Here is a 16,643-nt window from a genome sequence, read left to right as displayed (position 1 = left end):
CTTTTAATGATCCTGACAACCCCAGTTCTGTGGAGTTTTCTGCTCACAGAATCATAGAATGGTTTGGAATGGAAGGGACCTTAAAGATCATCTCATTCCAACCCCCCTGCCAGGGACAATTTTCACCAGACCAGGTTGCTCAAAGCTTCATCCAGCCTGGCCTTCAACACTCCCAGGGATGGGGCAATTCACAGCTTTTCTGGACAGCCTGTGCCTCACCACCCTCCCAATAAAGAATTTCTTCCTGATATCCAAACCTACCCCTTTTCAGCTTAAAGCCATTACCCCTTGTCCTGTCTACAGGTCCCTGTAAAGTCCCTTTCCTGTTCTCTGTAGCCCCCTTTAGGCACTGAAGGTGCTTTAAGGTCTCCCTGGAGCCTTTTCCAGGCTGAGCCACCCCAGCTGTCTCAGCCTGTAATACTGATAGTAGCTGAAATCTTTTGGAAGGGAAGAGGTCTGTTGGAAGGAAACTGATTGACTTCCCTATTTGTTTGGACGGGGTTAAGTGCATGGACCTGTTTCAGTCACACACTTCATGCTTCTTTGTGTCTGTGTTAGACCATCAGGTAGTTCAGTGTGGGTGACTGAGCCGAGGTTACTGCACCATTGCAAACAAATATTTCCAGACTTTCAGAATTAACTAAAAGGGTGCCAACTCTTCAATCCAAAATCCATCAAATCTGTTTAATAAATAAATTTTTAAAAAGGTAGCTAGACAGTACTTTAGTGCAATTTTCACCTTATGTCTTGAATTAAAATATTTGGAGCTGTGGTGTCTGTTCTTAAATCCCTACCCCCACCAGTAATTTTGCTCATATGTTATCCATAAATCTTGTCTGTTTTAAATGTTCCAACTAATAGTTAGGCAAAACATTTAAGCATAATGCTATGATTATCAGAGTCCATTTTTTGGCAGCCTGGGCACTGTTTTTCTTAAATAAGCACTGCAGTTTATCCCGATTAGAGATATGAAGGAATTATTCCTCCTCGGCATTTTTTCTGTTGTTGTTGGGATCTTTTTGTTTGTTTGGTTTCCTAATATGAGGATTTAGGGGTTCTGCATTCGTTTTGCAGGAATATAATGTGTGATTTGGCTGGATCTTTGAAGTGGTAATATTATAAATCTCCCAATCACCATTGCCCAATCTGTTTTAGCATTCATGTGCCTAATTTCTGTTCGTAATCTGATTACTGGCTTGAGCTGCTGGGGCTTGCAGCCTATTGCTATGCATTTACTGTACTCCCTGGGACGCGAGAGCCTGACAGCTCCAGTCCTGTGCTATGAAAAATCTCTACACGATATTGCTAAGACAGGCCTGAGGGCTGTGCCTGGTTCAGAATTAGCTGCTATTGTAGTTTCTCTTTGCCGAATCCTTTGTTTGTGCAACCATGTTCAGAAATCCTTGGATCTCCAGCTATTTGGGAAATGTTAAATACTCTGAGGAGCAAGGTAAGAGTGCCAAGTAGATAAAAGAAAATGCAGTTTGTGTGTGTTTAATCTCTCGTATATATGTCTGCATGTGTAAATATTGTTTGACTGGCTCTCCTGCAGCTGCATTAGCTACTTTAGCAATCAGTATGCAGTTAGTCACAGTTAGGCTATTTTGTTATTTCCTAAAGGACACTTTTGAAAGATCCGATTAGATGGATCTTTTAATTAGCTTAGCATGCCACCGACTTAGGGCCTTTAAATATACTAAGTAACGCTGGAAGGCTGCATCTACTTTTTCTTTTTAGATTGTGCATTTTAAATTTCCTACATATTAAAGTATGGATAGTGGTTTTATCGGGTAGTTTGTACCTAAGAGACAGCAGAACTCGACTGAACAAATGGTTAAACTTGTGAGCAAGTCTGATTTACACTTCAGTAAAGATACTCTGAATTTGGAATAAAAATATTTTATATTGCTGTAATATGATTATGAACATGTTTAGGATTCTTCAGTAAAAAAAGAACAAAGTGCTGTTGTAAATATTTTCCTTCTGTCTATCAAGTACTGTGTGGGCGTTTTTTTATCTTTAAATTAACCATTGAATAAGACTCTGCTAAACTGATGTGTCTTTTGTGGGCATATTTATTGTCTTTTGATGCAGAGTTGTTTTACTTTTCCTCCTGTGTTTGTATTTAAGACTTCCATATTGTGGTAACTAAGTTTTATTGGACTCTAATCCCCCCCACATGGTGTTTAATTTGAACAGGAGGAAATGCATAAAATATCAAAACTGTGCAATGGAATTTAATTGTCTGCTAAGTTTTTCTGTGTTTGGGGGAAGATTGGGACTCAGCCCTGTGAAACAGCAAAGTTTTGAGATGATTTTTGAGGCATTATAGATGTGGTGTGTGTGAATATTGCTGAATGTGTTTAGGGGGTACAGGAGCCAAACTGGCTGATGTGCCCCTCCTGGCAGCCCTTCTGCCTCCCAGCTCCCAGGGAAGCAATGCAGGCTCCTTTCTAACATTCTCAGATTCCCTCCCCAGTTTTGGCTGGGCTAGGCAGAATTTCTCTGTGGTCTACTTGTGGTTTTCATGGTGGACAGCTGTTCCAGTGCCAAAAATTCTAGGATGGGTTGCATCCTGTTAGAACAGCTATAAATTTAAGATATGCCTGGTTCTGATTAGCTAAACTGATACTGAGCTGGGCTTTGGAAGTCAGTGCATAGTCTTCTCAAAGTAATGTAAATCTGGCCTTTTTAGAGGATCCATATGGCTCAGAGTATTCTTTTTAATGCTGTAGTGTAAAATATAATGATTTATATACCATCCACACTGTTTTTCTTACAATATTCTGTTTTGGTCTAACAAGATGTTTCTGTGTAATCTATGTGCTTTATTCTCCATTTAATGGAAAGAGAAAATGAATGTTAACAAAAACAGGAAAAAGTCGACTATTAAAGTTGAAGAATGTTATTAGCAAAGCTGCTTGAAATCTGCACTGACTTCTGGCAGATGCCTAAAAATGCCTTTTTGCACATTTTAAGTTTCTTTATAAAGTTGTTAACATCATCTTTTTTAATGTGACTTTTTTTAAAGCTTTTTTTCAATTTTTATACCTATAGAACTGGCAGAACGAAATGGAAGAGGATAAGAAGTTTTGAAATGCATAAACAAAATGTACATTCTGTAAATTAAAACCCATATTGTCAGCTATAATGTTTCTTTAAACTCTTGCTGTAAAAATAAGAGACATTCTATCCAGATTTAAAATACTGTGCATAAGCAAAAAGATATTTTTTTGCAGTTAGATCTTCCTTGAAATAGTTAAATCACAGCTCTGAGGCAGAGTAATAGGAATGTAGCTGCAAGTGAATTGTTCTAAAGTCTGGGTCCGTCTTTGAAAAATAAAATGATTGCTGTGTCAGTGACCAACTGTTTATTAATTTAGTGTCTTGGGTAGTAGATTTAATACAGATGGGGAAGGAAGGCAATTTTTCATTGGGAGTAAGTTGTCAGTAGCTCCATGTGTTTTTGCACAGCAGTCCCAGACAGGACCTGCTCCCTGGCTGGCAGTGCTCTGAGGTCTCTTGGTTGCATCCTCAGTGAATAGAGGGAGAGGCTACTTGGAACACTGGGCATCATTTAGACCCTCTGGTGATGCACTTGATTGCAGAAATGAAAAAGTTTAATCTAGGAGAGAGAGAGGAGATTGCCTATTGCTTGTTGTGGTTCACACAGCTTTGGGAATCCAGAGGCTTTGTAATACATGCTTTTTGAACATAAGGCTGCAATTCTGCAATTTTGCTCTCAGTGTAAACATGTGTACCTCCATGAAATGCATGTTGTAAGGCTATTCAGAAAAAGGGGAAAAAAAAGAACTTCCATACAGTAGACAATCTTCAGAAATATTTCTGTCATGGGTGGTGTGATACTTTTGCAACAGATCCTCAGCTGGACATCTCTTGGCTTCTGCAGTGAACATGCAGTTTTTATAGTATTGCCAGGCTGCAGCCAAAGAGCTTTTGATGATTGCAGCATTTCTCATTTGCAGAGTGCTTCATAAACATTGCCTATTTTATAAGCTGGGAAACAATGATTTTAAATGATCATCCCAGGCTGTAGTGCTACACCACAAATATTAGGGATAGAACATGGCAGTTCCATAAAGTATTGATGCTTTTGATATGTCTACTGTCTGTGCTCATGTTTTCAAAGCTTTGGTTTATCACCATCTTGGACATGCCAGCTGATGCTCCTTTGCTTAGAGAGAGGCCTCTGCAGAGCCTTTTGCAGGGGAAAAAAGCTATGCTTGGAAACTCTAACCTAGTTTACCAAAAGTTCTCCATTTATCACAGCATCTTCAACATGGTGTGTTTTCTATTTCACAGATTTTGCCAAAGGAAACTCAATCAGATTTAAGCCTTCAAGATTGCTCCTGAGGAAGAGAACGTTAAGGTAAGGTTGAGCTTTTCTTGCCCAGTGCATTTATCCTTTTGTCAGGAAAAGTGGTTGTTGATCCTCTCACAGGACCAAGCTTTTGCTTAGAGCAGATGCTCTGATCAAGCACTGGAAACACCAACTGCCTCTAAAATAGTGTTAAATGTTATAGCTGACATTGCTTTAGGGAAAGTCCCACTGAGCACTGAGCCTGCTGCCGTTGCAATGCCCATCTTTCCTTGCAGGGCGTGGACAGATACAGACATCCAGTGTGAGCCAGCCTGGAACACACCTGCCTGTACAAGCAGGTGGCTGAAGTGGGTGAATTAATTATAGATCCTTGCAGGGAGCAGTCTGGGGGAGAGAGAAGAAGGTGGACACTGCAGAGATGGAAGGACTGGTGGTGTTGTTTCCACGCAGGGCTGTGGCTGCCTCGTGGTCTGTGTTCTTAGGGCATGGTTCCACAAGGCAGAGCAAGGGGATACCAATAGGCAGTTAAGCAAGAGGGCACCTCACATTCCCTCTCCCTTCCCATCCCTGCTCCAGCTGCCCTGGGTGTCCATGTTTGTGCCTGCTGGACTCATTCACAGTGGCACAGAGAGGTCAGGAGTTGGGAATGGACCCTTGCTCCAGGAACCAGCTGTTTCATTGGCTCAGCTGCACGGGAGTCCCCATGCCATAGGTGCACAGGCTCATGTTTACAAGCTTCTTTTCAGTCAGTGCACACACCTAGAGCACACCTGGTTCCTTGCCATGTTGTGTCTTAGGTGCTGCAGAGAGATGGAGGGAATGGCTGTGCAAGGCACACTGTGCTATGAAGGCAGGGAGAGGAAAAAAGAAATGAGAGTAGTAGAGAAGGACATGACTGTAAAATGAACCTTTTGCGTAAGAGTCCGGGGAAGGAAGTTCTCCTGGAGGCACAGAAAGAAAAGTGAACAGTGAGCACCTAGCTGGAAGGTGTACAAGTGGGTTTTGTACTTCAATCATAAAATCTCAGTATATGTCATAATTTAATTGGGATGGCAGGTCAGTGTTACCAGTGGCATTTGGATCAAACTTCTGGTTGCTTTTGGACATGTAACTAGGTTAGTGGGACAGCTATTTAGAAACCATATGCTGCTGCTGCTGCAACAGATGAAGTTTTCAGCCTGATGTACAGCATGCAGCTTGCACTTACTTTGGAAGTTGCCAGAACAGTACAACAGTACAACAACTGAGACTGTTGAGTACTCTACTAATCCTACATTATACATGATTTTTAAAGAAAACTATTGAGATTGTGAAATATTGCAGCCTGTGTTTTAACAGGAATCATCTGAATTCCTGAACATTGGAGAGTATAACGAGTTTGTTGGGAATCTGAGGCCAAGCCACACATAAATCCTGTGTGAAACAAACTGGTGGAACCTCATGCTGTTGATTGCATTTCATGAACCCTGATCAAAAGTTACATTTCATGGAAGGAAAGGACAATAATTTCCTCTTTCAGTATCCAGATTTATCAGGGACTTCAAGAAAGAATTCTTTCAAACTTCTAGGTTATTTTTTTTTTATTTAGAGAAACCCATGTGTCCCCTAATTATTTTATAATAAATATACATGGCCTAGTTATTAACTGCAAAACTTCATAGTGTTGCTGCTCAGAATCTGCACCTAAATTTACAGCATGACTGGATGTAGTTGTGGTATGTCTAGAAGAGACTCTTGGATGAGTTTGAAGGTACAATATATTTGGCAATCCAAGTCTGATTATCTGACTCTGCTTAAAGCAACTGAATTGGTGCTGTGACTGCTCCTCCAGCAGAGAAACTAATAAAGCAGAGCAGAGAGAGCTCTGGAAAGATCCCTTTGAAGAAAAAGAGAAGTCTTGTTAAGGAACTGCTTATGAGTTTGTTTTTTAAAACACTTATAAATGGTGATGAGTAGCCTTCTGTTAATTTTTTTTTTCTTTTTTCTCTCTCTTTTTTTTTTTTTTGCTATTTGAAATTGCCTTAACATCATTCTAACTCAATTTAGATTCCTAATGAATGTTCTTATTGAACACTGTGACATGTCCTAAATATGCCTGCTTTCATTTTTAGAACTAATTTGATGTATGTGTCTATAAATACTCAATTGTTTGGCTCTGTCATCTTCAGAGCAATGCTGTCTCTGAATCCTCTGTGCATGGGAAAGCAATGTAATTATGCATTGGATTAAAACATTTGGGTTTTCTCATGTGCAAACCTTTAAAACAAGCAATTCCACCTGCAGCTTAGCAAGAGAGAACAGGAAAAAGTGTCTGAAGAGATAAAACTCCTAAATTGTGGATAAAATAGTATATGAAAATTGTTAATCTTTAAAAAATAAACAGTGATGGTTGACAGTCTGTCCAGAGGGGAAATGGAAAATGAGGGCATAAGGAAACTGTGAAGGGACTTTCACAAAACAGATAACCTGTGATGCTGTGTAGTACAGCAAGGGTTAAGCTTAGGAAGTTTGTGGTTATTTAAGGAATTTTAATGAAATCTGCCAGTGAGCAAAGGCTGCAAGCCACTCTCTGTATAAAGGAGGAGGGATCTCCCATACAGGAAGAACTGGATGACCTTGAGGAGTAATAGAAAAAGGATGTAATGTAATAATACTAAGTGCACTGTTGTGCATTGGGGGCTGATAAATTTTTCTGTCACTTGCAATGATGAAAGCAAAGCCTTTGCATATTAGTTTCTCATGCAGGATTGAGCAACCAATACAGTGTATATGTAAAATGGCAAATGTGTTGTAGATCCCAGCATTCAGCTAGTTAGTTATATAATAATGCTTTCTCTATTAGAAATCGTATTTTCATAAGATACTGCTAAGACCCAGGTCTGGAATCAAGACTACCCAATTCTGGTCACCATATACAAAAGAAAGATTACTTAAGACTGGAATAAGTAGACAACATTGTAACACATAATCAATGATCCTGAGAGCCTGTCCTGAGAAATCTGAGTACATGTAGATAACCTCTATTAAGAAAAATAAATAAGGTAAGTGACAACACTGGCACAAGAACAAGTGGATGGAAACCCAGTGACAGACATTTAAACAGGTTTAAAGGATCTCTGCCTTCAGAGTCCCTAGAACTCCCTGGAGGAAGGAGCAGGAGTGAATGTAACCATTTTATAAACAATCCAATAATATGTTTGTTTATAGAACCATCAGGCTAGTGCCAGTCCTGATTCCATGATTTTACCCTTGGAAATTCATGTAGGAATTAGGCATGGTGCTGGGTGTTCACACACAGTTCATTTAAACAAGGATTTTGCTGTTGAGTGAATGCTTTTCTGTACAAAGCCCTTTGTTCAGGAAAACTTAAGGTGCTGCACTACCACAGGAATTATGAAATCAAGTGGAGACACTGCTAAATAAAGCCCAGGTGTTCAAAAGTCATGAGATGGATTCTTCAGCACATTTGTCTTAAGTAATTAGGTTGATTTGACAGAATAACTTTGGGGCTGGTTTATAGCCTTGTGCCAATATTATTTGCATTTTTCAAACTCATCCTCAGCTAAAAGGAGTAGAAACTGCTTTCAAATGGGAACTGGGTATCTCCATCCAGGGTTCTCCAGAAATGTGTCTGTAAGAAAATAATACATTGAGACTAGTAAGAATTACAGGTGTTGGCAGGGTGGGGTCAGGCACAGAAGAACATGCAGTTAGCTGTGAGTCTCTGCCCAGTCTCAGATGACACATGGATCCATCTGCTTGTGGCTGCTGTGTGCTATTTTGTCATTGTGTTTTGATTTTTGTTTAGTTCAATTACCGTGTGTTTGCCCTGTAAGGATACACAGTTCTCTTCAGTGACAGCTTATTGCAGCTCTCCATCTTCTATTTGTTATTTTCTGTAGTGGCTAACACTGCTTTTCTTGGCAATACCTGGAATAATTTCTCTAAGTGCAGTTGTTGGAGACAATTTGCAGCAGGTGGCACGGTGCCTGGTTGTGACACAGCCCAGTTTCTTCACTGTCATTTCAAGGGTTTTATTCTTCCCTCAATATCTTAAAAAGGAATGTTATTTATAAAGGATAAACAGGGAAATACTTGTGAACAATATTAGTCAATATATGTTAAAACTCTTTTCAATGAGAATTGTTCTTTGGAAATTGTGAGTACAGAATTCATACGCTTGAAAAAAAACCAGATTTAAAATCTGTCCTAAGGAAGGATTTTCCAGCAGTAAAACTGTGCAGTTTATCTTATCAAAATGACTTTAAATCATATGGCACACCACTACTGTGACAAAATGAAGAACCTGGGAACACTGTGAGGATTTATCTGTTACACCTGTCCACATAGCTTACTAAAGGTTTTAAGACCATTATAAGTTTTCTTATGCCCAGCTGGGATAGTCACAATGGCAGAATACAATAATTTGTTCTCTATTTCTACAGATTGAAGAAAAAAAATCTTACTTACAAGTAGGAACATTTCCTTCAGAAAAGTCGGTTGGGATCTACTTTAGATCCTTATGACACCTACATTTTACAGTTAAAATTTGTATATTTAATGAAGATATTCAAAGAAATATTTTGTTTCATCTAAATGGGCAGTTTTCTTGGTTGGAGAAGACATGGTACAAAATTAAATGATCTGATACTCTTACTGGCATATTATAAACTGTGTAAGATCCAGAGAACAGTGCAGTTACAACAACAGGGTAGTTGTGCAAAAGGCTTCTAGGTGGTGTACATGCAGAACTGCATTTGATGACGTTTTAATATTTATGAAGAACCATTCAATATAGATTATTTTAAATGTAATTGCTTAGTAGAGCATTTTGAAGGCAGTCTCCAGTCAGTAGTTTAACGCAAAAATGTGTCACAGTCAGTTCCAAACAAGTTTCAAATTATGTTAGGTTTGGCTTTCTGAGTTTCTTTGGGTTCTTTCTTAGCTCATTCTCAGGGAAAATATTTTCTTTGGTATCTCTGTTAGACTATCTTGCAGTAAATTGGTTATGTCTTGGGTTTATTTGATTTGTAGCAGAGATATCCACAGTTCTGTAAACCAGATGTTGCTTTCAGTTTTCAGAAGGAGTTCTCATTAGAAGATAAAGAAGAACTTGCGAACAGCACAAAGGATATTGATGCTAATCTCTTAGCAGTACTTCCAAAAGGTAGGTAAGGGAGACATTATCTGCACAAGAGGTGACTTAACAGCATGTGGAGTTTCATCTATGCAAGTACAAAGCACAGTTAAAATCACTTGGGCACTGATGTTTTGTAAATGAGTTTTCCCTGTGAGCATGCATGAAGGATGAAACGGGATGAACCACAATGCTCTTTTCCTACATCTCCACTTCATAAAGTTCGGCTTTGTTTTCCTAGTTTCTATAGATTAGTAGTTGAAATTCAAAACTTCAGAGAGTTTCTTTGTACAGTTAGATAAATTCTGAGTTCAGAAATATTAACTTGACTTGTTAAGAGTCGTAGCTCTTCCCAGGCCCCTTTGATGGGTGGTGGAGTCCCTGTGCTTGCATGACCAACTGACTGTACTCAAATTTTTGTCTTGCGTGCTGAAGGGCCTGCACATATGGAGTTTAGTTTGGGGTTTTTTTTTGTTCCAAACTTCTGTCTTAATCTGAGTAATTTCAGAAGAAAACAGCAGTTCCATCTTTATCATTTGACACAATTGATACAGAGGCAAGAAACAATTCTCTTGAATTATTTAGAGAAAATCACAGTGTGCTTGACCCATAGAGGTTGACATTTGACTGAAGAGCTATGTGCAACTGGCACAAAGATGTTCCCTTCATTCAAGGATGACCTCAGAATTTTTATTAAAATTGTGTGTGTGTATGTTCTGGTGATATTTACTCTTTTCAGACAAGCTACAAAGCTAAATGCACTAATCCCAACATAAAGGAACTGGCTTGCTCTTTTTATGTCATTTGTTGCTGAGTTCCTCTGGAAAGGAGCTTTTCTTCCAGCATAAAATTTAAGTGCTATTTAACTGACATGCTTGCTTTTAAATATAATCATTACAGAAGTTCAGAAAGAAACATTGTTGGCAAAATGAGGAATAGAGTGATAGGCAATTATACAATACAGACTTCTGAGGGCACCAGGCAGTAATAATCCATATTTCCTCAGTATTCCTTATGCTTAGCCTTACAATCATGTGGCCAGAAAGTTAATTGAGCCTTCACTTGAGAAACCTTATCTGTAAGTTGCTTCTCAGTGAACTGATCTCTATTCCAGGATGTTTCTACTTTTCAAAAAAATATTCTCATAATAAAAGCATCATATTTGGTGTGTTCCAGACTTAAGAAACAGCACTGGGCACTTTTGGTTGCATTTGGAGGGAACTTCTTGAAGTCCAGGGGTTTTTGAAAATACAGTTTATTTCTCCTTTCTAGAGCCTAATTTTGATGCAGATTTGCACATTTTGAGAAATGGAAGGAAAATGTTTAGTTTTCTACTGATACAGACTGAAGTGAGGCCTGCAGTTAAGCACTGAACATGTCAATACACCCATGCTGGCATAAACTGAAGATAAATGCTTCTCCAGCCTAGTTTTAAGACTTGTTGGTAGGCTTTGCTATTGTGTTAAATGTTCCTCAGAATGAAAATGTGTGGTGCCTATGTTGGAATGGTTATTCACCATATCTGAGAAATTAATCCTCTGACAGGTAACATTTTGATCCAGGCTTCACAAATGTACATGCTCCTCCTCTATCATGAACTTCTAGAAGGGTTAATTTACAGCATCTGTACTGTAAAAATAAAACTGCTGTCACATGGCTGCAACTTTATTCACATCCCCTCTGCAGCTGTCAAAGAGGCCTTTCGGCATAAACATGTTTTTATTCTATTGCAGGTTTCTGAAAGATTTATATGAACAAATATTTCTCTAAGAAATATTTCACCTTAATTTAAGGAGTTTTTTAAATTATAAGATGCACCCCAAATGTACTTTTAGTTTTTCATTCTGAGACAATATGGGGAGCAATACTTTTTTTCCTAAATAATGGTATTTCAAGGTAAATTTTGTTTCAAAGGACTAGAGTTACTAAAGTTAGGATGCCTTGTGACAGTTTACATCAGAGGTAACCCAGAGTTAACCACAGCATCCTAAAATAAAGCCTCAAATTCAGAGCTGTTTCTGAGCTGTGGCTGTTCTTCCCCTTGCCCTTAACTGACCAATGGTGCTTACAAAATGTGTTGCCATGAAGTAATCTAGATAAGGAGCTTTTACTGTGAAATTAATTATTTTAAGCCTCTTAGTCTTTTCTTCTGTGCTGAATCAGATTTTTGTGCTACCTTTTAGGTAGAAGTGTCGCTGTTCTTTAGCACTCCCATGGTGTTGTTTGTGATGGTCACAACATCTTATGGGAAAACATCCCATGAATAGATGGGAACTGGCACCAACATACTCCAATTGTAAGCCAAAAAGGAGAAACCTGGTCACCTAAATTTGCAAGGGCCAACCAGTGTCCTTGGGAGTGAAATGTCTCCAACTGGTTTTTATGTTTTGAAGTAAAATATTTTATTTGTCATAAAGAAACCACTTTCTTGCAAAAAGAAGACTTTGTGCATTTTATCTTCTTTTGGTTTTGCTTTTTTTGTGCTTCTTTTTCCCACCTTACCAAAAGAAGAATATTACTGGGACTGCTTTCACAAAAAGAGTTCTGCAGATGTTGGCCAACCTAGCTGAAATTACTTCTGTAATCTCAAGCTTGGAAAAAGTATAAGGCAGCATAGTGTAGTCCCATGCTATTTTTGTCCCATGTTGTTTGGGGAGGTGTTGGGAGACATTTTTCATGAGACCAGTGCTCTTTTTAGGACTGCAAAGTGGTAGTAGAATCTCTGGAACTTCAGCTAGCATGTAGCAAGAGAGTGTTGAGCTAATGCTTTGAGAGTTCTTTGGATGTTCTGCATTTCTTCTATATGGACAACTTACAGTCAAGTTCCCTTTTCTGAGGGTGGGGGGAGAGAAAACTTTCACTAGTAAGTGGAGCTTTAGAGCTTTGCCAAAGCTGTGTAAAAGACCTGTTCTCTCATGATGATTTTGGTGACTGTATAAATCGGTGACTAGGGGAAAAAAAGGATCAGGATTGCGATGAAATGTGATTTTACTATAACAGCTCTTGAGGCCTTTGGCTTGTCTGAAGACAGACAATTACAGGTTTTGTTTTGACAATATTGTGTATACATAGCCAACAGATGGAACAGGAAATCTCTAATAGCTAGTGGAACATAATTAAAGAGAAGTAGATTTGGGGAGCCGGGAGCAAAGTCTTTATGAGAAATCATTTCCTTTGGTGTGGATCTGAAATGAAGGCTGGTTTCAAATGGGTAAGTTCTCTGTTTAATACAGTTCCACTGCTAGCACAGCTTGAGGAGACAGGGCAGCAATGGAAACTGCTCATACATTGAGAGAAAAGTCTGTGAAAACACAACATAAGGGCTCGTCTTTGCTGTGGTGTTGGTTCAGGATGTGTTCATTCTTGCTGATCCTACACATTTTATCTGTAGCCCTACTTTCAGGCTTTTCAGCATGTAAGGTTGATATGACAGTCAATGTCAACAGTATCTGTGAGGTGTGAGCACTGGTACTGAGTACAGCAAACTTCCTGGATGAGTCAGCTGAGCTGGAGCCCTGGCCAAGCCGTGCAAGTAGAGGGAAGGCAGAAAAGGAGCATCCGACCTTTAAAAGGGTGGTGTTTCCATAATATTTATCTTCAAAGTATCTAGAGCAATGAGGTCTGGGAGCAAGAAAAATGAGGTGATAGGTTTACCTCTGCAGTGGAACAATGTCAGCTAGACACTCCTGACTCATCAGGTGTTTCTGATGGCAATCTCTGCCAATTTAGCAGGTGTAGATTCTAGCTTGCCTTAACTTCTGATCGCTGAGTCAAGAGGGTTACAGCCCCAGAGATGCATTGGCTCAAGAACAGGTGCACACAGCTTTCAGCACCACATTTCTGAGGCCACAACATGGGGTGTGTGGATGTGCATGTCTGTGTGTTAGGCACACCCCCACCCCAGCCCTCTGCTTCCCTGGACAGCCTGGAGAGTTTATTTTATTGGTGGTAAAAAGTCACACCACAGTTACTTGTGTAGCACTCACTGCTCCAGTGTGGTTTGCACATGCACATATGTGTGTCTATATAGGGATTACTTCATCTGTTGTTCCTCCCCGTGGCTCACTACTGTTTTGTGGACAGCTGGCAGCAAAGGGTTCAGGGGAAGAGAAGGAAAATATGTCCAGTTAAAACTACAAGGGAAAGTTAGCAAAGGAGTAAGTGATGAACTATGCAAGAGTACCATGATGGTGCATGGTAATTTTCACTTCAGCAATGAGTCACTGGGATCATTGGGATTTGATCAATATAAGGGTGTGGAGGAAAGTAAGGAAGGAGGAACCTCATCCTTACTGCTGCTCTTTAAACATAGTCAGTCCCTGACCTTTGAGGCTAAGCAGACTTTCCATACTACCTGGTTTTGAAATGGGTTATTAGAGCATGTAAGCTTGACTTCAGTCAATCAAAATACAACTTGTCCAGTATACACTAGATTTTGAAAACTGCTAGGATAGTATAGCAGATTTGGGATTAGCCTGATACTACATGGAGGGGAGGAGTACTTGATGGTCACACCTACATGGCTCATGCACTTTTGACAGCACAACATTAATAAACTAGGAAAACAAGAGGAAAATGCTCATTTCCTGAAAAAAACTATTTCAAACCTCTGAACTTTATTTGACTGTTCCTTCTTATTCTAAAGCATTTTAGCAAGTTTCTGAAACTTACTGTCTTATTAGCTACATAATCTTTTGTTGTCTCAGTTTCAGAATTAAGAAAACTCTTTGAACCAAACAACCGAGATTTTTTGGAAATGAAAAGGTAAAGGAAAAAGTCTTTGGCCTGTAAAACAAAACACACAACTTGTTTTGTTACCTCCTCATAGAAACTCTGCCCTCGAATCTTCAAGATGCCTGTTTTCACATTTTTCGCATATTTTTCAGAAAGGAAAGAATAGCTAGGCGCTTAGAGGGAATTGAAAATGATACACAACCTATGCTTCTACAAAACTGCCCAGGATCAGTCACACACCGTTTACTAGAGGAGGATACACCAAGATATATGCGTGCAACTGACCCCTACAGCCCCCACTTAGGTAAGTAGCACGGTCAGTAGGTCTTGCACTGCTGAATTACTTCATTTTTTCTACCCTAGAGAAGAGTTCTACAGAAGAGCTCTGTCAAGTCATTTGGGGTTTTTTAAATTTGCCTTTTAAGTCTCTGGTTCTCCTATTTGAAAAACGTTGATAGTTCTTATTGCTTTAAAATGACTATTTTAATTGAGAGCTATTACTTATTAAAGAATCATTCCTAATACATATTTCTTAATTGTTTGTATGTGCTGTTGGAGACAAAAGTGCAAAAATATAATGTGTCTGTGCAGGCACTTTGTAAGATTTGCAGATTTGTAAGAAAATGGGAAGCTTTTCATTCACTCAGTTTGAGTGGTGGGTGGAGTACTTGGAGTTTTGGGAAGGACTTGCTCATATATGTTGTACTTTTGACAGGCAGATCAAATGAAGAGGAGGAAACTTCAGATTCTTCTGTAGAAAAACAGCCCAGATCATCCAGATACCGATCAGAAACCACAGGAGGTAATACAGAGCCCTTGTACAGTACAGCAAACATGGATGTCCAGGAACTCGAGTCAAAGGCAGAGAGAATAGCTAGGTACAAGGCAGAGAGGCGACGCCAGCTGGCAGAAAAGTATGGATTGACTCTTGATTCTGATTTGGATTCTGACTACTCATCCAGATATACACGGGCTAGGAAAGATCCTGACAGTGTGGACAGAAAGGGAGTGAAAAGTGAAAGGCAGGATGGTGAAAACAAGGACTATGGCACCCTCTATTTGTCCAGGACTGAGACGAAGGCATCTAAGAGTGTGATTTCTGATTCCAAAGAGTACTCCAGCCATGAAGATAAAGATGACCTCTCAAATGAAAAGAGTGTTAGAAAAGCAGATGACAGTGCCATTAGACAGGCTTCTGACCCTTCAGCAACCTTGGATAGCTCTGTCTCCCTCTCACTTTCTGGACGAGACTCTTCCTGCTATAACGAAGTGCCAACGCCAAAGCAAGCCCCCCGAGAGTCCCTCCCCTCACCGAAGCGGGCAGCCTCACCGACCCACCTGCAGAATGACCAGCCCTTGCACAGTAACAGCAGACAAAGGTGAGCATGATTTCTACTTTTTGTTTCGCTCTAGATTTCCTTTCTCTTAATCAGCTTCTACATCAGTGCCTACAGTGTTGATGAGAATGTATTCATTACCCTTGAAGAATGTATTTAGTTGCTTTGGGTGTCTCAAGCTGGATTAACTGGGTTTATTGTGTCAGTGTGTGCCTGATACAAGGAAGTGGCTATATATTTCTCTAATTAACTATGTCATTGGTTTCACTTTACAGTTTTAGAATTTTTGCTAAAATTAGGCCCTTTGTGGGGAGGACACAAACTAGAAATTGAAGGAGTTACGGTTTTAAATCTCCTTGAGTTTTGTTTTTTGGTTTTTTTAATAACCTGTTAGAGCAAGTCTTTAACTTTCTTTCTTCTGTATCTTGTAATTGTTGGCTGGGAACTTCCAAGTAGAGGCAAGCTGTTTCTCAGTGAAGATTTGAATATCTTTATGATGGCTTCTGCCAAAATAAAGCAGTCTACAGACTTAAAAGCTGAAGAGTGTCTTGGGTCAGTTGAAATAATAGTTGATTTGTTTTCCTAATGTGAAAATCTAAAAGCCCTTTTGGACTGTGATAGTCAATCCTTCAGATAATATCAGACATATATGTGTGTGAAGGGGCAGAGGGGAGAGTTAAAATTCTGTGCTGAATTGCTTCAGACTTGACAAATTTGCTATGGTAATAGGGTAAACAGATTCTTCCAAAAGGAAAAAAAAGCTAGTTTTCACTGATTTTGCACTACAATTTCTCAGCGTAGTATAGAAATACTGTCAAATTCTTCTGCTGACTGAAAACAATGTGTGACTAAGAATTTTTTAAAAGTATGATTTTCTCTAAGTGCAAGTCTTTAATTTCTTGGTAGGTGGATAGATAGAAGATAATAACTGTAAAAACTTAAGTTAAGATGTTGCAGCTAAAAATTATGTAAATTAGAACTTAATTTTAAATGTATGTGCATAATGCTGAGCAGTGTTGACTGTGTTTAAGAAATTGAGGTAACTGTTATAAACTCAACCATTTGTGCTTTCCACAGAGCAAAAGAGCTCTCA

General features: G+C 39.2%; 1 protein-coding gene across 10 annotated transcripts in view; it reads left to right on the top strand.

Annotated features, from left to right (window-relative positions):
* SVIL (supervillin) overlaps positions 1-16,643 on the top strand; it is a 99,598-nt gene that overhangs the window by 31,684 nt on the left and 51,271 nt on the right. For 9 of the 10 annotated variants that reach the window (XM_033061892.1, XM_033061866.1, XM_033061884.1 and 6 more), the window contains exons 2-6: positions 4,324-4,390; positions 9,418-9,509; positions 14,186-14,243; positions 14,366-14,517; positions 14,929-15,592. In XM_033061892.1, coding sequence (XP_032917783.1) covers positions 4,324-4,390; positions 9,418-9,509; positions 14,186-14,243; positions 14,366-14,517; positions 14,929-15,592 — 1,033 coding nt within the window. Of the gene's footprint in view, positions 1-1,270; positions 1,451-4,323; positions 4,391-9,417; positions 9,510-14,185; positions 14,244-14,365; positions 14,518-14,928; positions 15,593-16,643 lie in introns of those variants that run through there. The other variant, XM_033061813.2, reaches the window with a different exon arrangement.

This window comes from Catharus ustulatus, chromosome 1, assembly GCF_009819885.2.
Source record: "Catharus ustulatus isolate bCatUst1 chromosome 1, bCatUst1.pri.v2, whole genome shotgun sequence".
In the NCBI taxonomy this organism is placed as follows: Eukaryota; Metazoa; Chordata; class Aves; order Passeriformes; family Turdidae; genus Catharus; species Catharus ustulatus.
Note: the sequence above shows the minus strand (reverse complement) of the source record. Positions and strands in the feature narration are given on the sequence as shown.